Here is a 21,206-nt window from a genome sequence, read left to right on the forward strand (position 1 = left end):
AAAAGGCCTCAAATGAGGGGAAAAGGGGAAAATAATAGCACAGTGAGCTCTCAAGCTCAGAAAAGGCTTGCTATAAAACAGCACCTTCGCTCTCTGTCTCTCTCTGTGTCTCTGGGTCCTTGCTACTGATGAAGGGAAAAGATGACTCCCCTTAGCACAGTTACAGTACTGTTGCAGTAATAGCAACCACAACCAGGTTCAGATCTGGCTTGCACAGCCCTGCTTTCTCCACACACCCCAAAAAGCAGTGTTAGCCAAAAAGCATTATTAGTGGTGATGAAGTTTGTGGTGGAAAAAGCCTGCTGAGGGTTATGTTTTCCCATGTGGACAGTGAAGCTCCAGTAGCTGGAAATTCACCTGAGACTCAGATTTTACCCTGAATCAGGAAATGAATTTCTCCAGGTACTAATCTCGGGTAGGAATGGCATAACTGTTTTTTATATTTGCTGATCTGGCCATAGCTGTGTTGGTGGGAGAAATAATTCTATCATTGCATGGTGTATGCCTGTATTATTGATTTACACCTTCTAAAGACCTTGTTTCAGGAAGCTTTGCAGATTTATGCTTACTGATCATTTGGTCCAGGTGTATAATTTTATGTTTCAAATACTTTTGGCATTGATAATGTACCATGGTAAGAGAAAGACAATAGTATGGTCACCACTGTGCAGGGGTAAGACAAAGGACCAACCTCAGTCCACTTCTGTAAAAATAGAGATGCATCTATACAAAGTGAGTGGAGAAAATTGACTGAAAACAGGAGACCAGCGTCCCCACTTCGTACGGACTCAGTCCTATACTGCCAGTTGTTGTTAATATAGTTGGTAGCATATGCATCCTTCAGGTTCTCCATTCTAATTAAAATTAGATGAAGCAGAGTGCTGACAATAAATTTCTTAACAACTATTTGTCTTGTTCCCATCATGGCATTGTGCTGCATCTCCTTCTTCTGGTACCCAAACTCACAAGATACTGAGTTCCCTCTTGTAAGAGACACCTGCTGTTAATCTTCTGTGTAGACTAAGAGATGCCCCTCCTCTTCCAGTTGTTGTATGGAAGTGCATGATCACTGGTCCCCAGCTCTGCCTGTTCGCTCTCCTTCATGAGTTGCATAGCACAGGGTCTCAGGTATGAGCTTGGGAATGGCACATATAGGATCAAGTTGTGGTTTAAAACCAAGATTTTATCCAACTCTTGGATGAGCAAGGAGACAAGTTCATTAAGCCTGAAGAAAAACAAAAGGACAATAATGGTCCTTCAGGGAGTGCAGTACCACTCAGCAATACCACTTTTACAGAAGCAGAGCCTTAAGTCAGTCAGTAAGAGCTAATAGGTAGTGTTGGGCTGAGCTGTGAAGAATTTAAAAAGACCAGTGGAAAGAAGGAACTGAGCAAGGAGACAGGCAAGGCAAGATTTGGCCCTGAGCACTCCCATCTCTCTGCATGCTGTGGAAGAAAATGGTGGAGAAAAGCTCTGCTGGTGCAAGCCACGGATATGTCATACACGTCCACTACAGCCAATGCATGTTTGCTGTGAGTTCAGACAACAGCAGCCAAGATCAGAATTGTGGGACTGTCCCCACAAGCCTGCCAGACAAGGGCTGACTAAACTGTGTGAGTGGAGAGGTCCCGTGCCTTCTCCTGGCCGAGCTCACCCCTGAAACCTACCTGCAAACAGAGCTACCAGCAATGCCAGCGCCTGGAGTAAACTGCCTCTGCAGCAGGAGGCTGTTTATGAACTATTCTTTACTGCTGGCATAGCACCCGGCTCATTTTCACCTTTCTTAAAGGTTAACCTCATTTCCCTCTATTAGTTGGTTTTAGCGAATGCCATTTGGCATGGCAGTTAAAGAGCTCTGTCAGCAGATGGAAATGACAGTGGCATTTAAAGCCAGTCGGAGGTGAGAGTTGGGGTGGTGGGAGGGTGAGTGGAAGAAATAATCTTCAATAAAACATTTGCAGGGGGATGCTAAGTGACATCAAAAGAGTCTCACTTTCCCCAGTGAGAGGAGAGAACTTTGCTCAGTGCGGTGAGTGGGATGGGTCTCTCCTGAGTTTGAAACCAGCCCAAATCCAGGGAGACAAAGTGCCTTGGGGGCTCCAGAGCAGGGCACAGGGTGTCCCATGTCTATGGGTAACTTCTTTCTGGGTCCATCAGGCCTTGCTTCCAGCCAAGTGTGTGCTGAATATTGTTTTCACTAAAGGAAGATTCCTCTGTGAGTGTGTTGATTATAAATTTTATGGCAATCCCTGCGTCACACGCTGCCATTGCTGCCTGGCATTTCAGGCCACACTGTCTGGTCGCAGTTTTCCTGCATTCCCTCACTGCTCTGCACTTCTGTTTTAAAACCTGGGGTCAGGCTTGCAGGAAAGTCTTTCATTCAGAGGAAGGATGAGTTTTGCTTGTGCTGGAGATTTCATAGGGTTTTGGTTTTTCTTTTCCTTATTGCAAGAGTGGTGAAAGGAGGCTAAAAAAAGAGGCCAAATCAGGGATATACATACAGACCCCCAAACCCTAGCACACAAAAGGTGTGATCAGCATCATTCGGGCTCTGCTGTCTTTCTGCTCCGTCCTCACCAGACCTCCCCTGGCACGGGTGTAATATGCCGTTCTGCATCAGGGAGAATCTGCAATACCCAGCAGCAGTAGAGACATACTGAGCAGCACTTCAGCAAATTGATGGTCTGATCCAAAGCCTGCAAGACTCCATGGCACTCTTTTTCATTAACTTCAATAAGCTTCAGCTCTAACCCTGAATCCCCGATGTTTATTTCAAGCAGTGGTATAGCATCACTGGAATATAATGTTCCTTCGCATACGCACCTTGGAATAATGGTCTAAATGAGTATGTGGATAAGTCAACCTAGATCCTGCCAGGCGGCATCCTGAAGCAGACCCATTCATTTCCTGGGTCATTTGTTGAGTTGGCCAAAGCATTTCAAAGGAACGGCTATCTAGCCGAAGGTGTAGTTTTGTAAAAGGCAAAACGTTCCCCTGGAAAAGGTCCATTTCAATGAGATTTTTGCCAGGGGACATTTTTTTTTAAATTAATGCATCGAGCTCTCATTTCAGGAGGTACAAACCTGTCATTTTAACAGGATCTTTTTGATTAATTTTGTTTCAAGTCTGTATTGTATTAAACCACTAAGAACATAACAGCTTCCGTTTTGGGTTAGACCAAAGGTTTGTCTAGTCCAGCATCCTCTGCTCCAGCAGTGCCCGTTAGAAAGAGTAAGAACAGAGCTTTTATAAAGAGTGACCCTTCCCTTAATATTCTCCAGCTTCCAGCAGACAGAGGTTTAGTGACTATGATAGATTTTTGCATCTGGATCTTCATGTTTAATAGCAGTGAGTGGACACAACCACCACTAATCTGTCTCATTCTCCTTGGAGCTAATTTATGACTTTTGCATCCAGCAACATCTCATGGCAGAAACGTCTTTCATTTATTCATATAGTGTGTGAAAATGTACTCTCTTTTGTCTGGCTGAAAACCACAGCCATTCTGCTTTATATATTTTATGTTTTGAGGTTATTAAGACAAAGTCTTTTTATTCCTCTGAGACAATACCCTGTAACATTTCACAACTGAAGAATTTCCATTTCACAAGAACTTTGGCCTCTCCAATTCAAAGTGGAAGCACATTTTTTGAGACATTAGTATTTCCCATAGAAAGAAAATTCCGTTTTTCATCCAGTTACAGTCATTTCATTATATCAGTGTAATTGAAGGTGACAGCAACAAAAATAATAATAGAAAAAAAAACAACAACAAAAAAATCTACTTAAGCACCCTGGGAAGAACTGGAGAAAATGAAAGAAAGTTTCACAACAGCATCTTTTTCCTCCCAGCTGGGCTAGGCGAGTCACAAGGACAGATTAGGGGGATCAGTCACCCCAGCCTCATCACACTGGCACTGTATCATGCCCCCACCTTATAGTTTAAATGCCTATAAGGCAGATGGTATTCCATATAAGAGAGGAGTTCAATTCTCACCTTCATTTTTACCTATAAAATCCCCAGACTGGGACTTCCACCTAGATAAAGTGGGACTGGTTTAAGCAAAGATACACTGTCTTTTTAAGTGATCTGCCTTGTGGGGAAAAAACATCACTTTTAAGGTCTCCTTGCAGTCAGTGGGATGTCTGAAGGATTAAATGGGTGGATCCCTTTTAAGTTCAGATCTTGAACTAATCACCTGTAAATGGGCATATGCACTGCGTGCCCAGCTCCCCTGCTCACATCCATAAGCAAATCCTTACGGGATTTCAGCTCTTCCTCTGTAAAGCAGGGTGAAATTATATTTCTAACCTCCTTATTTTTCTGCTTATAGTTACAGGCAGAACTGTCTCTTTCCATGCTTACATACACAGCCTGGCACATTCCACTTTTGATTTTAGCTGCAAATTCCAGGTACAAGTGTCAAACAAATAATACACAAAACTTCTGTGTGAAATACGGCTTCATAACTGAAGTGCTCATTAGGCCCAGAGCTGTATGATGTAGGAAAGGTGTTATTGAGACCTATGAGACATGCTGCTTGGATTTCTTTATTATTATTGTATTCTTTTGCCTCTCCTTCATTTTCTTTGTTTGTAGACGAGGGGATGGAGAGGAAGAAAGCCAGCAAGTTTATAAAAGCAAGAGAGAAAGGAGTTGAGGCATTTTGTGGAGATCTTTAATGACATTCTGTATAATTTGAAAGTGGGGAGGGAAGAGGGGAGAGAAAAAGGGAATTAGCAAAAAAACTGGCAAAAGAAAAGTGGAATGTGGAGAGAAGCGTGTGGATGAATTTTAATGCAATCAGAAAGCTGTAATAATGGTAATAAAGGAATATATTCAGACGTCAAGAGAGGGAGAAGGGAACAGGACCCGCGACGCCAGAATTTAAATTAGACATAGGCGTATAATTCTCTTTTCTCCCCCCCGCCCTTTCTTCAAATGAAGGAAATGGAATTTTTAAGCACAGTGAAAGAGGGATTAACAATTGGCAGGTTTTCAGCCCTTTGTCTTTTGGTGAATCCCATTTAATCACCGTCTTTAATATTAAGGAGGCTGTGGCCGTGCAGGGCTGTCTCAGGCTTGGGGGAAAAGAGATGATATACAGAGGAAAAGAGAGATAGCACTTAGGTTCAGGCAATTGTGAGGAAGTGTTTCAATTACCTCCACTGAAGTCTTTAAAAACTGAAGTTTAATTTGATCTGAAATGTCGTCACAGCTCCTGCAAGAGAAAATATGTCCTTCCCACCCCGCTTTCTGCCCATGTCTTTGCTGTTCCAACAGTCCTCGGTGCTCAAGGCTGGAGTGCTACCATGGATTAATGTCCTGGCCTTCTAGGCTTCTGGAAAGGGTTTCAAAGTCCCGACAGGTCACCAGTGAGATAAGTTTAGGAACTGAAACTTATTTTCCTGACATACCAGCCTTGACACCACTGACCCTGCGGAGTTTGTCAAGAAGCTTCTAAGCTTTGCTCTGCATGAGCATGAAAACCAAACGGCCCTTCAGGCTCAGCCTTATGTGGCCACAGAGTGAAAAGGGGATGTTACACATAGGAATTACGATGTGTTAAATTCCCCAGAACCAAAGGCTGTAGGAGTTGTATTCAAATCTGAGCTGTCTCCGAAAGATGAGTGTAAAAGCGTGATGTAATTCAGTGTTCGTTTGAGGTGTCATTTGATAGTACAAGACAGTCTTCTCTTTCACCTCCTTCTGCAGGAAATCCATCAAGATGGGCCAGGGAAACATCCGTAGATTTGCAGGAGGAAAAAGACCAAACAGTAATGGAAAATCCTGCAAAGTTTAGTTAGAGCACAGCTGCGTGCCTCCACACTTTGATGCTGGGTTTCCTTAGGTGCTTTTCTCCCATGAACATTTCCACAGGTGTTCCTGGGAAATGGGAACTGTAAGCACAGGCTGCTAATATCTAGGGAAAGAGGCAAGATTTTTTTTTCATGATTGGAAGGCTGATTTGATTTCAGATAGTCTTCCTATTGTGGAGGGATGGTGAAGAGAATGTGTGTGTTTGGGTTATACATTGAATTTGAAAAGGTCAGATTTTGACTCTTGAGTCTTTTCATAAAAAGCATCAACTCATGAATCTTTCACAGAAATATTCCAGTTGGGTGTTTCAGATAATGAATAAACTTGGAAGAATTATGATCTGCCAGGCACAAATCAGGCAGAGTCTTTGTGCTTTGCATGACACCAGGTTTTAGACTGCTCTCACCACCAGCTTTCCTAAGCAAGGGCTAAAGGACCCCTACTAATAAAGTGGGTCATTGCGAGTTGTTTTCCCAGCTCAATATCAAACACCATAAAACCTGCCATTTAAGATTTGCACAGGGAATAGCATCTCTTGGCAATGGACAGTTGTGACGGTGCTGTTCAGCAAGTCAGAACTACTGATATTTGTCTTGGGGTTATAATATCCTCAGCTGTACAAGGACATTCTGCCGTTGAAAGAATCATTTAGGCTATGTCTTCATAGCAGGGCTTGCTTGGCCTGCTCTCCAAGTTTTGTCCATAACCTACATTGTATCTGCACAGGGGAAGCCTGAGTGTGCTTTCATCTGAATTGTCCAGATGAGGCTGTAGGTTTAAGGTTGGATTTCACTTCAGTGCAGGTAGACAGCAGGTCTTGCCACAGGAGCACAGGCCAGCCAAGCCCAGACAGCATTCATCCTCCTGGTCTGAACTTTCTTCTCCATCTCTGTCCATTTCTGTCCTAGCTCTTCACTTTAGCCATTCTGTTCATATGCCTGCTCTCCCAAACAATTTCTTGACATGGTTTAGCAGCTGCTGCACTCTTCCAGTTCCCTGTCAAGCAGGTCTCTCTGCTCAGGACGATAAGACTGTAGTATGGATGAGGACCCTGAAAGTAGAGAATAGGCCCAGACACATTTAATTTAAAAACATAAACTTAGACTTTGGGTTCACCAGTTGGCAACATGTTAAATTTCTTTCCAGTTGCTCATAGGGCCAACAGCAGCCAACATCTGTTTTCTCTTGGACACATGTACCTAAACCACTGTGGCACTGTCTTTAGGGATCACACCATTGCAGGACATGAAAATCTCTCCCTGGAAGACGACTCCAAGATCCACAGTCATTGTCGTTCGCAAAAGCAGGGCTTTCCATTCAAAACTAAACCCTGCCTTGACTTACCCCCACCATGGAGTCCTCTTGCATGAACAAGGAGTTGGGGAAGCTCCAGCCACTTAAATCTGATTGATAGAAATCGTCAGAGGATTCAGCCATAGATCTGACCACCAGCCTGCCAGGTGCCTTCCATTATTACTGCCAGAGCTCCCTGTATTCCTGTGTTGTAGCAAACACCAAGCAATGCCCAGTTTTGCTTGGTGCAAGCACCAATTATTCTTTTTGCAGATGGGGAAACTGAGGCTGCCTTTTGCACTGGGTAATTTATGTAGCCCATATTTCCACTGAGGCAGCTGTCCTTGGCAGAGATGTATTGTAAGTATTTAGTAACAGTAACTACATGGTCATCCACCTCTCTGGTACCAGGAATAACAAATCACACTAAGGGAAAAGTGATTTTGCCTTCCATGATATCCAGAGCATGGCTTGAGACAGGACCCAGAAGTCCCAAATACCAGTATAAGGTGTACAGACAGAAGCTCTGGCCAAGCTCTTGCATAACCTCATGGGTCCACTCTTCCATAACTGGGTCAGGAGTGATTTCCACTCTTCCAAAACAAGAGCTAGGACCTGTCAGTTGCAAATAGTTTGTGGCATGTGCAAAATAAACAAAAGGAAGCAGTTCTTAACACAATGCATGATTAAGCTGCAGGACGTCTTGCTGCAGGATGTGGTGAATGCTCACAGTTTACATGGGTTCAAAAGCCCACTGAACAATTACATCAAAGAAAGACACTTCAAAAACTATTACATATGAAAAAAATGCTTCAGACTCCAGGTGTCCCTGGAGAACACTGGAGAATAGGAGAGTATTTTTGGGGGTTAACAAAATTGCTTACCCTGTTCTTATACTCTTTCCTAGACATCCGCAATTGGCTACTGACAGAGGCAGCACACTGAGTCAGACAGTCTCTCGTACAGCTGTTCTTTCACTCTGTATACAGGATCCATGTCCAAGTCAAGGCCTAGAGTGCAGCCAAGCAATTAAATAAGAACAATCCTTCAAACTAAGTTTTTCAGATGCAACAGTGGAGAGTAATGCACCTGTGGGATGAAGCTTTCTTCTTTGTGCAGGAGAATTATGCTCCCACACCTGGGCTTATATTCATTTGCACTTGTCCCCATCACACAGCTGTTCAGATTAGCTGTTATTCTCTCTAGCCCGGGTGTCTCAAAGCCTCTGTCTCCAGCAGTTGGAGACCGGCAGCTGTGCAATCATATCTGCTAAAGTATGGGATATAAAGAATCTGTTAAGTAAAACCAAACCAGGGAGGGAGGAGGGGAAGAGATCAGCACAAAGAAATCACTCCTGCTATAGATGTGATTAGGGATGCCCCACAACACCCAGCTGCAAGGAACAGGTGAACTTAGCAAACATTTCAAAGCCTGCAGCAGAATTAGCCCCTTGTGGGTGTTGTTTGATATGGGGAGGGGGAGTGAAAAGGGGGGAATTAGGAGCCTGTGCAAGTGGAAGGAGGGTTTGGTTGCTATTGTTTGGTGTTAGGTAGCAGTAGGTTTCTGTTTTTTCCAGAGTGGGTTGGGTTTTTGGCGGTGGTTGTTGGGTTTTTTTTCCCCGTCCTAATTTTTGAAACACCTCCATTTTACAAGGTTCATGTATTTTCCAGCAAGGTACCATGGAGAAGATAATTAGCTAATTTACAATTAGCTACAACAGAATTCGTAATCGCTTCCCCTGTGGAAAGGGCTGTAATCATCATCATGGAGCTGTAGGACTGCTGTGAAAATGGCAATAGGACTGCGCAGCCCAGGCCCCAGGAAATGCCCTGCTTTTAGCCTATTGATCTGCCTGATTAGCAGGGGTTGAGGGGAGTGGCAGGGCACTCTGGCTCCAGAGTGGGGCCAGTTTGAGCTTGCAGATTTGAATTCAGAGCTCAACCCAAACTTTCATAATGTTTGGGGCACCTGTGGCTCACCCCTTCGCTCTGTAGCTCCTCCTTTCTTCTTTGCCTGAGGAGGATACCTTGTCTATGATTGTCCAAAAAAACCCCAGGTTTATAGCTCTTTTTCACCACTGTGACTTTGGCAGATTCTTGATCCCACTGTATGGACTTGGGGGTACTGGTGGATGAAAAGCTGGACATGAGCCAGCAATGTGCGCTCGCAGCCCAGAAGGCCAATCGTATCCTGGGCTGCATCCCAAGAAGCGTGGCCAGCAGGTCGAGGGAGGGGATTCTGCCCCTCCACTCTGCTCTGCTGAGACCCCACCTGGAGTACTGCGTCCAGCTCTGGAGCCCTCAGCATAAGAAAGACACAGACCTGTTGGATCAGGTCCAGAGGAGGGTCACGAAAATGATCAGGGGGATGGAACACCTCTCCTATGAAGAAAGGCTGAGATAGTTGGGGTTCTTCAGCCTGAAGAAGAGAAGGCTCCGGGAATACCTTATTGCGGCCTTTCAATACTTAAAGGAGGCTTATGAGAAAGATGGGCGCAGACGTTCTAATAGGGCCTGTAGCGATAGGACAAGGGGTAATGGTTTTAAACTAAAAGAGGTCAGATTCGGACTAGACTTAAGGAAGACATTTTTTACCGTGAGGGGGGTGAAGCACTGGCACAGGTTGCCCAGAGAGGTGGTGGATGCCCCATCCCTGGAAACATTCCAGGTCAGGTTGGACGGGGCTCCGAGCAACCTGATCTAGTTGAAGATGTCCTTGCTCATTGCAGGTGGGTTGGACTGAATGACCTTTAAAAGTCCCTCCCAACTCAAACCATTCTGTGGTTCTGTATGGTTCTATGATGGACAACCTTAGCACCGCCTCCTCTGCCCTCTCTGCTGAGGACCAGTCAGGAGAGCGGGCAAGGAAGATCTGCTCTGTCTCTTGCATCCTTTCTGGTAGATGTGCCATTTGGTCTTATGCACCGGCATTTTCTTCTTACCCACACCTGCAGAGAAAACTTCTCTAGGCTGCTCATTTGTTCTGTCATGGTGTCAAGGAGATGAGATAAGCTTAAAGGCCTTCCCAGTGCCTGGACCAAGGCACTGCAGCTGGCCCTTCACTGTGTGTGCAAGCAATATTTGGGGAGGAGGGGAATAGCAGCAGGGACAAATAATTATTAGCTATATAAATAATGGAATTAATTAGCATCTGGTTTCTGAAACAAAACCATACAGCAACCGGGTCTTGATCCTTAGAAAGCTAAAGGCATCAAGTAACATCAGAAAGCTGCTCTGGTGAATACCATGCGCATACAGAAGATGCTTGTTCCCATACAGAAATATGCAAACGCCAGTTTTGTTCTTGCACGAAGAAGCACACACACTATCCGTGTGTGATGCCCTGGCAATGAACTCGGGATGAAATAGGGAGGCTTACAGGAATAAGGGGGTTTGTGGCTAGTAGGGACCATAGTGATCTTCTGGTTCACCCTCCTAATTAGCCTGGGCCACGAGGGTGGTAGATCTGTCCCTCTTTATTTCCAAGGCCTTGGATGATATGTTCTAGATGGAAAGCTAGCTTACGCTTTCCTGATACAAGGAATCAACCTCTTTGTTTTGCATGAGGAATAAAAGAACACAACTGTATTTATATACTCTTATCTAAATGTACCCACACACACACACATACATTAGTGAGAGCTATCTGGATAAACACAAACCCGTGTCATGTCTCTCTGTGAGTGACCCTAATTTTCCCCTAGTCCCTCCACAATTGCTGTGATCCTTGTTCTTGTCCTCTTGCTCCACAGAGGGTCAAACATCCTGCATCTCATTGTCCCTTCTGTCTCTTTAATTAGTGCCCGTCCTCCCCCTTCTTCCCCTCGTTCACGTGTCCCCCCTTCCCATCTCCTCTCAGCACTTGGTTTGCAACGCTCTATTATTTCACCTTTCACGCGTGCCGCCTCCTTCTCCTGGGCCAGTCTGACACCTCTGCCTTACGCTTATCATAGAAACATAACATTTAAATACAAATAGAACAGGGAATAATTTAACCCCTATTTGCACTCGGGAAGGTGCTGAGGCTTTGAATAAACACAGATGGGGAGATTTATACACGCTGTATATTTATCTGACAAGTTACATTTCTTCACCACTGTGCCTTGCAGCCAGCTTTTCCTGACGGGCGCAAGCCTCTGCAGCTGGCAGAGTGGCCAAGAAGAGGGGAGCCTGGTTTCATGGGGATACTGGAAATGTCACCAAGGGGACATCTCTGAGGACTCTGGTTTGCCATTGCTGTGGCCTTTCTCTCCCTACCTGGAAGGGAGAGGAGGGAGGAACAGGGAGTGCTGGCTCCTCTTTTTTGTTGATGGCAAAATGGGGTAGACTTGGCTTGAATTTAATTTTCAATATTATGGGAGTGCCCCGGGTCACTTATGGTGAGGACTTTTGATGCACCAGCAGAAACCTCCTCGGCTTTTCTGGGCACCACAGCACAGAGAAATAGCCATCCACGGTTATTTCCATGGGCCAAGCAGGCATGATGGACTCAGGTTGTGGGGAAAGACTGATAATGGGGTGAACACTGATGAGGGAAAAAAAAAGTGTGGAGAAGAGGTTTACATGGACACCACATTCAGTCCCCATGCTGCAGGGCAGTGTCACTGCTCAGACTGCAGCTGTTAAGGACTGCCTCTATAGCGAGGCTAGCGAGATTTCTTCACTAACATGTAATATTTGGGCGTGAGATAGAAACTGAAACTGTCACTTTGGTGTGTGTAATAGACAGAAATTTGGACAGGCCCTTCGTGCAAAAGCAAAGGGAAGATGCTCAGATGTGCATCATACTTGATGCATGGCCATGTGTGGCCTTGAGGAAGCTGCATACAATAGGTTTTCATCTCACCTGTCTTTAGACATGCCAAGTAAGCTCACTGTCTTGATTTCCCTCATAGGGAGGAGGTAAAGGCTGCTCCTCATGGCTGCCCACCTCTGTTGTGTAAGACAGGATGGTACTGTAAGGTACCACTCCCTCTCCCGTGGCCATGGGCCAGCTCAGGTTGGAGCACACAGTCATGCCCACAGCTCATGCTGGGGGCATCCCAGATCATGGGCTCATGCCCTGCCTTATTTTGTCCTTCTCTTCTGCCCCTGGACAGTGGTATTTCTGTTCTCCTTGACTGTGTGTTCAATTTGCCCTGGGGCCCAGGTCTTAGGGGGCTTGGGCTGAATGTTTTTTACCCCTCAGTCCCACAATCTGAAATGGGGATGATAGCATCAAGCTTGGCAATGGAGGTCACGGGGGACTGAGTCTGCACAGTGCTCTGAAATTCAGATGTGGGTCCTGAGACACATAGATTTGGGATACTGTCTCACTGAAAGAGGGGGAAGCATGGGACTCAGCGGGGTGGTATGGGTCAACCATGAGTGGTAGGGATGGACCCTACACCCTACAGACAGGCAGAGCTCAGGGACAGCTTGATCTAGTGACTGCTCCAGGTTTGTGTGCAGCCTAAACCTCTGGTTTCTGTAGGATGCAGAGTGGCCTGAGCAATGGTACAGCAAGGTAATGCCCTCCATTCTCATTTGAGGACACTGGAAAAGTCTGGTGGGGAGCACCTGTGGTGTGCACACATGCTCAGACACACCCCACTGACACCAGCACATCCCCTCTTCATTTTATTCTGGCAGTCTCTTGGCCTTGTTCGGACTTATATACAAAGCAGAAGTAGTTGCCCCTGTGCATGGCATGTCAGCTTTTTGTTTGGAGCCTGGAAGACCAGTGTATGGGGACACTCAGTGTGTTAAGAGGCTCGTATAAGCCCGTTAGAGGATAAACTCATTAGCCAAGACCTGGAATGTGCTGAATGGTCGCAGCTGCTGGACCCTTCCCTCTCTCTTCCCACCCGAGATGTGCGAGGGCCATTGTTAAAACACGCTGCTGAGCTCCCTGGCAGGGCTGGGACGTGAAAGGTAAATGCAGCACTTTGTTAGAAGAACCTCTCAGAGAAAAAAGCTTGTTAAACTGACTCATTTTTTATCAGCCAAGTGTATGATTGTGTAGATTTCTGAGAGAGCAGATGTGACAAACAATTCCCCTGACAACCCAAGACAGTTTTTCAGGAGGGATACAGGGCGCTGATTTGGAGATGGGGCTGGAGGTGATGTCCAGGCAGCACTGAGCCCTAGCTGGCCATGGGGGACCCCTTCATGCCACCTTCCCTGGAGTGGCTGGACCAGCAACCCCTGAGGAAGGTGGTCCTCACCTTTAGCAGAGCCTGTTCCTGGTGGTCTGATGGCCACCTTGTGGGCAGCTCCCCAAAGCCCCACATCTTCTGCCAGCCAGGTCTGGGCATCACCACTTCTAGTATCCTGCAGAGATGCAGAAAAGGGGGCTAAAATAAAATAAAATAAAATAAAATATAAAATTAAGTGGTTCCTAAAACACCTGGGTTTAGCTTTGCATAAACGAAGCCAGACAAGGCAGTTTCAGGCCAGTTCCACACTAGAGAGTTTTGCTGACAGAGGAGGGATGTGATTTTTTTTTAATGATACATTTATATTAGCAAAAAGCCTGGTGAAAATACAGTTACACAGCTATAGGAGTGCTTTTGCTGATGCAGCTTATTTCAAACAGGGGAAACTGTGTAAAGTACAATATAACAGACGCTTCTTCTGTGCTGGAAGTATTTACTAGACACAAACTTTCTAGGCAAAGCCTCTTGCCGGTGGTGTTCCCAGTTCATTCCAACTGCTCTGCCCCCTTCCTAAAATATCTCCCATCTTCCAGGACAGCTGGTCTCATTCGCTGGGTGGGTTTTCCTCCAATATCTGGACAACCATTGGAGTTTGGACTGACCTCTTTCTCCAAGGCTTTGTCTAGCCCTAGACTGAAAGATGCCCCACAGAGCACCCGCTCAACTTCAGTAGCTGCCTCTCTAAATCTTATACGTCACCTCTGAGAGTCTCTTTTGCAGGTCAGTTTGGCCATCAAGAAAACAAACCTTTCAGATGTCCAAAGCACCTTCTTTTGAGGTGGGGACACCTACATGGTGTTAGTTAGGGCTTTGTGCATCATTAAAGCCTGAACTTTATGTTGCCAGCGAAGACTTTGAAAAGTCCCTTTGTTCAATCAATTCCAACATAAAGTAGGCATATTTCTTGCTTCTAACATGTCTTTTGGAAGGCTATCCCCATTTTTTTTACACTATCAGAAATGCACAGGTACCCTCCTCAACTTATTTTTCCTACCATTTCAGCAGCCTAACTGAAGGCAACATAACTCCTCATTTTCTGTGGGCAGTACACTTTTTGCTCACGTGGATAACTCCACTGAAGGATTGAAAGCTCCTAATATCCTCACTCAATATCCACTGCATGAAAAGTTATCCTCATCCAAGGCTATAAAGTAATTTGCCAATTTGCAGGTGCATATTGGAGAGGGGAATTTTGATCAAACACTGGTTGAAGCAGAACAGATTGTCTACACCAGTGATTTCTCCGTGAACAAAAGTGACATAAATAGCCCAGTTAGTCAGCCAGAAAAGAGTTGTTGCAAACCAATGTTTTGTTCAGCTTTAGGTTAACACGTGCATTAAAAATAAATAAATAAATAAATCAAACTATTTATTTATTTATTTACATATATTTATTCAAATTGGTTACATCTGCTCTGTAAACTGCTCTGAGAAAAACTCTTGGTTCACACATTTACATAGTGTTTAATGAATGATAAATAAGACGTTTATGAATCATGTGCAAATGGCCTGTTTACATACACAATGTAAACTATGTAAATTTCTTTTTTTTTTTCTTGGTGTACTGTTACTAGTCTCTGAACGTAAACCTGATCTAGAGGCACCACTCGGTGCCCTCTGAGATGTTTCTACCAACTCAGCAATCATTAGTTTGGTGTGTTTTCACCAACAATTTCTGAAGGTGTTTCATTCTGGACTGAAGATCTCCATACTTGGTATAAGTCCAAGTATAAATAGCCTTCCTCATTCAAAATACAATTATGTACTAGCAGATCACATCCTGCTTTGACACGAAATACCAACTGCTTGAGCTATCTCAGATATTAGTAATCATATCAGTTAACTTTATGTTTCAAAAAACAATAGATGTTTCAAAAACTTTGGGCTTATTTCAAATGAACTTCAAAAGCATATTAAAAAACTCATCCAAACTTGTAGGTATGTGTCTGTGAGTGGGTATGAATGACAAATATCCTTTTACAGACTGTGGCTTCCGTTATATCCTGATTTAAAACAGCTTATGTTAAACATTTTTTTCCTGCAACTTATTTAGTATTGTGAGGGCTACTACCTTATGTGATTTTTCATTTGGACTTTATTTCTGTGTACTATCTTTATCCACATTCCTTTTGGATCGCAGTCTGAACAATGTTGTCATCTCAGTTACTGAAAGCTGACTGCAAAAATTGATCAGAAAAAGCTGATTTGGAAGACTTCAGTGCCTAGATTTTTAGAAGCAGTTAAAGATTTTATATATAACCAAACCTTTTTGGTTTGTTTTTGTTTTGTTGGTTTTTTTTTTAATTGCCAAATTATTCTCAAGTACTCCTTGAAAGTCAGATGTTATTAAGGTTTTTTGAGCCAGCCACCTGAAATGACTAGCAGCTTCTGAAATATGTCAGCTCAATGAAATCACCATTTGTTTTCATGTGATACTGAGCCATCTTGGCTTTCACATCCCTCCTGAAATATGGTAAGCATCTCTTTATTTTGTTCCAGAAGACAGAAAACTCTTTGTGGGCATGCTCAATAAGCAGCAGTCAGAAGATGATGTGCGCAGGCTATTCGAGGCGTTTGGCAACATTGAGGAGTGCACAATCCTTCGGGGACCCGATGGCAACAGCAAAGGTAAGGTGATGGCTTGTGGCACACTCTGGCTTTAGTGTCAAGCTAGACCCGGTCTCAGTGTACGTATCATTTTCTGGTGTGAGAAAGTCACTAGGTAGCCTCCAGGACAGCATCTCCTACATTAGGAGGGGTCACATTTGCCAAGGGAGGCCACTTCTTTGATGGTCACTGTCTGCTTGTGCATGAGAGGAAAAAGGCGATTGCACTTAAAAACACATGCCCCGCAATGAGCTATGTCTCACCCTGTGAAAATTGATGCCTATTGCTGTTTGCTTGCAGGGCAGAGCCTCCCCTCTGAATACAGGGCCTTTACATTCGCTCAAGATGTGCTCTCCCCACCCTGTTGAACAGGTCAATTCTTTCTTTAAACGAAGCCAAGGTTGCTACTTTATATCTTGACTCACCCGCTCCACCACCGTGTCTGCTTGTTTCCCACCCACCAGCCCCAGGTCTTCCCCTTCTTCAGTTGAACTTTGCATAGATACACACCAGCCATTGATCATAATTGCAAGGGTACAGGTGCTGATTTAAACATTACACTCAGTAGACATTTACTGTTTGAAACATGCAAATGCTTCATTGCAAAACTAGGTGCCTTACCTCTTTCTGCCACTTTTTGGCATCACTTGTTACCTGGATAGCACAAAGGATCCTTTTCTACAGCCCAGGTGTAAGAATGAGAGTTCTCTCTTGAATATGAGAGTCATTTTTTTTCCCATCACTCTCTAGACAAAGTAACTTCAATTTGAATAGGAAGCCCTTTTCTCTTGACAGTATAATGTGTCCATTAAATATTGATCTGCATATAATATATACTAAACTGTGCTGGAATGTGCAGCACCAGGGAAGAGACCAGTCCTGCTGACGCAGTTCATCTCACTGGATATTTTGACATGTGAGAACATCAACCAGCACATTTTTGCAACAGAGAGGCAAAAAAATCCAAATCACAGTGATACACTGGAGAAAGATATTGCTGTTCCATAAAATCACTGGCGGCCAAAAAAGACTTCACACCAGCATTATAGGGCAGCTGTTTGATATAAGTCAGCAAAGCTCAGCCTTCCTGACATAAATGGCCGAAAATAAACTGTGGGTACCTTTCTTCAATCGTATGGCTACTTTAGTTTCATGACACCCAAAGACAGGGGCTGCCCCACTGAGAAGGGGTAGGCGAGGTTGGCCTAGAAGAGCTGCAACCGTCATAACAGTAGGCAGTTAAGCACTCCATTCACTGAGCAAATCAGTAAATTGGAGAAAAGTAAAAAAAATACGTCTGTCTGCCTCCACCCGGAATTGTACAGAACAAAATCTAATGACAAAGGAGTTAAACAGAGTGATAATAAAAGCAATAATGTCTGAGATCTGCAAGAGGTTCCAAAGGAGATCCAACCCACAGACTTGTATTCATACTTGCTCTATTTTTTTTTTTTCTTGAACAATTTCATTATAAGTCTGAATCTGAGTGGCAGCTCCATATTGCTAACCAGTTTAATTATTAGTGCTAGCGGGCTGCAGTCTCAGGCTTGCATTTCACTGAGCTGTTCAGGATCAATACTGAGCCTTGACAGAGTTAATATTACCAGCTTCCATTTGCTGGTGCTATTTCTGAGAATGTGAAGCTCCTAATTTACACACACACAGTTACATACACGCACACAGAGCAGTCAATCCAACAGAAAACTTAAGGCTAGTGCCCTTATCTTAGGAGACAGTCAGGCGAGCCACAACTCCCACAAAGTTATCCTCAGTCTGTAATGTTTTCCATCTGCTAGAAACCAATATTGCTTGTGAGCTACTTATTTTGGGTAAAACCCATAAGGCTTAAATTCCACTTAAATTGAGATTTAAGCAGACTGTCTAAGTGCCAGATAGCAATCAGATCCCATAGACTTCAATCCTACCCAACCCATTATGTGAAGCCCCACCAGGCATCCCTGTGGTGAGCCTCTAAGTCCTCCAGGTACCTCGATGCAAGCGACACTCTCAGAAGGTAGGTCTCAGCTTACCGTTTTAATGCCACCACAGTCCAGTCACAGCCAGAAAGCTGCCTGAACCTTGCCTGAAGCCATGGGTGAAGCCCTGAGCCATGAGGCAGGCCCTTCAAAGGCTGCAGAAATATCTCCTGCATGAGTCACCCAGGGGTAGGCACAGTGGCTGGAGCATGCAACCAGGTAGCAGAAGAGCTGGGACCGAGGCATTTGTCTGCCTGAAGAGGAATGCAGAACTTGTCTCTCCTGGGAGAGGTGGGAGAGGAAGGAGCCTTCCTGCACACTTCCAGGTAAAGCTCACCAGTGTGCAGCCAGGAGTGCAGGAGTCCTCAGGTGAGAAAGCTGAAGTGGATCCAGTTCAGCAAGCCAGCAGGACCCACAAGGTCTGCATTGCTGCTCTCTAGACAGCCTCTTTTTTTTTTCTTTCCCTTTTTTTTCCTCCATTCAGCAGCTGTCTATTTCAGTAACTCAGAAAGTAAAGATTTCCCACAACACCAGAAGTTCCAAGAGGGGTCTTAACACCCTCTGCAATTATAACCTTAGGCTCTGACTCTGCAGTCTCCTTCAAGTTGACAAGACAGTCAGAGCAGCCCTTTCAGATCTATAGTCTGGAAGTAAGGAAAGAAAAAAACATTTGAGCACATGTATCTCCCTGTTCAGCACAGGTTATATATCTTCCTGTGTGTCAAAATCCCTTCAAACTCCAGATCTGCTCCTGTCAAAGGGACACCATTGTTCTGAGGAGGCTGGCATGACACACACCCTCAGCTCATGAGGTCCTGGAGTGAGTTCTGGTGAAAATAGGAGGGAAGAAGATTATGTGCACATTTGATGTTGTGTACAGAAGCCATCCCACTGAACACACAAACAAAAGGGCCAAAATGTTGGGATCTCTGCTATTGCCTTGCCACCATACACCAGTGAAAGCTGAGTTTTCACTCACTCTGCTACCTCAAAACCTACTGGAAGCAGTAGGAGGGATCCCATTAACATCATGGGCATTAAACAAGATAAATGCCTGCTGCTCCCTTCATTCCCACCTTTGTCGAGCTCCACTGATCCATGAGCACAGGGGTGGATTTCACTTGAAGAGAGTGAAGCCTTCAACATGACAGCAACACTGCAGCCAAAAATCCTGCTCTAAATACAATGGGTGACTGGAGCTGGAAAGCTTTTGTATATTTGCTAATCAGCATCTTCTTTTTAGAGACAGAAAGTACAAAAGAATCTCTGCAAATAATTAAACACCCTAATTCTGGATTATCTCTGATTAATGAAGAGGAAGGCGTAGTATGTCAGGAGCCCAGGAATGCTGGGCTGAGATTATGTCATAATTGATCCCTATTGTTTCCAGCTGAAGTTTATCTATCTCATTTTCTCATGATTGTCTCCTTTCAGCTCCTTATAAATTAGATCCAACTATTAGCAGCAATCATGTTTTTCTTGAAATACAGTCTAAGCACAGTGCTGAGGGGGTAATGCAAAGTGAAGGGCTCCTAACTGTAAGCTGCTTTCGTATGTGTGTATTATTTTTAGAAGGGGCTATCACTGCTTTCTTCAATCTCACTTCTATCAGCCTGCAGTGATGATTTTAGGGACCTCTGGGGCTCCTTCTTCTAGTTTGTAAATGGGGTGTTCTAATGCTTCAGTTTTCACCCTGCACTGTATGGATCCATAAGGGAGTGTCGCCTTTCTAAAGATTCTGCAAAGGGAATAAAGGAGATCTGTCCCATTGTCAGGACTGGCATCCCCTGCACAGTGATCTGCACCCCTTTAGGGAAACAGCTATGGCTTTGCCAATTGATTAAAAGCTCAAAAGTCTTTGGTAGTAATAGAAGGGGATGGAAGCCAGAACTTCTCAGATCTCTCCCAATCTGTTCCAAAAACTGCCTTAGCATATGGAAATTACTATTCCTCTCTCTGAATTAGTTTGCTTGTAGCTAAGAGTGTTAGCAATACTTTCCCCCACTCTAGTGGTGCATGTGACCCTTTGAAGTGTTGATCATTTGTGCACTCTAGCACATATTCATAAATGCATCTTTCTGCCCTAAAACTTAATGTAAGAGCTCAGTGAGAGGTTCCTCACATGGCAATGCAGGCCAGAGAAACACTGCCTACATTTTTCTAATGTCCAGAGGAAAATACCTATACAGGCACTGGCTCTGCGGCTTATGGTGAAAGACTAAGATTCAAATTTTGGTGGTGGCAAGATGGCAATCATCACATGTGGATCTCCTTCATCCCAGCTTCTTCATCAGAAGCTGTCTATGCTTTGTCAGACCAAGGCTGCTTAGAGCCAAGACAAGCTCTGAGCAGTCTGTCATGGAGCTCTACCAGACAGTGATATGATAAGGTACCTTGTGGGTTTAGAGTAACCTGAATGCTTTCTGTACAGCTGGCCTGCGGTTGCTTGTAACAAGTATATGTAACTTTCTGATAACTTTTACACATTTTCTTACTGCTTCTCATAACCCCAGAGGGAGGAGCATTCAGCATTAAGTCCAATATAAATGAAAGGAAATTCATTTTCACCCAATAAATTGTAAAATTGTGCAACACTGCCATTGGAAGCTGTGGAGGTCAAAAGATAAGTGGATTTAAAAAGTACTTGTTAAGTTTGGGTCCATCAGTGCCCATTACAAGCAGCGTGGGAATTCTTGATATGGCTTTGCCTCAAAAGGTCCTCAGGTTGCTGATGACTTGACTTTGAGAAGGAATAACCAAGAGCATATTGGCTTGTTACACTCTCTCCACTACCTTCTTTATTGGCCAGTTCTGAGGACAGGATACTCAGCTAGATTGACTTTCATGGTACCAATGCAACCTTTCTTACGTTCTTCTTTTTACTCTTCCAGGGTGTGCATTTGTGAAATACTCTTCACATGCAGAGGCCCAAGCAGCCATTAATGCCTTGCATGGCAGCCAGACAATGCCGGTGAGTAGCTCTGTAGCATGGGCAAGTGAGGACTGGTCCAGCCTTTCCTGCCCTGTGGCCTGATTGAGGAGGAGGGATGATTTATCTATGCTCTGCAACTCATCTTCTGGGAAGAATGGATAACAGCTCAGGCATGCAGGGCCTTGGGTGTGCTTAACTCATCATTGGAAAGGCCAGGAAGACACTATCATTTCACATAGGTGCAGAACCCCAAGGGGTGCTGTGTTCTGTCACCAGCAGTTTTGATGACATGAAAAAAAGACATATAGCTCACAGATGCCAAAAACATTGGGTCAAACTTACCATGAGTGTAACCTTTCAAGTTTCAGAGGGATGAATCAA

General features: G+C 44.4%; 1 protein-coding gene across 9 annotated transcripts in view; it reads left to right on the forward strand.

The window, feature by feature from the left end:
• The window catches only part of LOC143171870 (CUGBP Elav-like family member 4), a 708,415-nt gene that overhangs the window by 596,500 nt on the left and 90,709 nt on the right, over positions 1–21,206 (forward strand). For 5 of the 9 annotated variants that reach the window (XM_076360989.1, XM_076360994.1, XM_076360991.1 and 2 more), the window contains exons 4-5: positions 15,810–15,938; positions 20,785–20,864. In XM_076360989.1, the coding sequence (XP_076217104.1) occupies positions 15,810–15,938; positions 20,785–20,864 (209 nt within the window). The remainder of the gene's footprint in view (positions 1–15,809; positions 15,939–20,784; positions 20,865–21,206) is intronic. The other 4 variants (XM_076360992.1, XM_076360995.1, XM_076360993.1 and 1 more) reach the window with 1 other exon arrangement.

This window comes from Aptenodytes patagonicus, chromosome W, assembly GCF_965638725.1.
Source record: "Aptenodytes patagonicus chromosome W, bAptPat1.pri.cur, whole genome shotgun sequence".
Classification (NCBI taxonomy): Eukaryota; Metazoa; Chordata; class Aves; order Sphenisciformes; family Spheniscidae; genus Aptenodytes; species Aptenodytes patagonicus.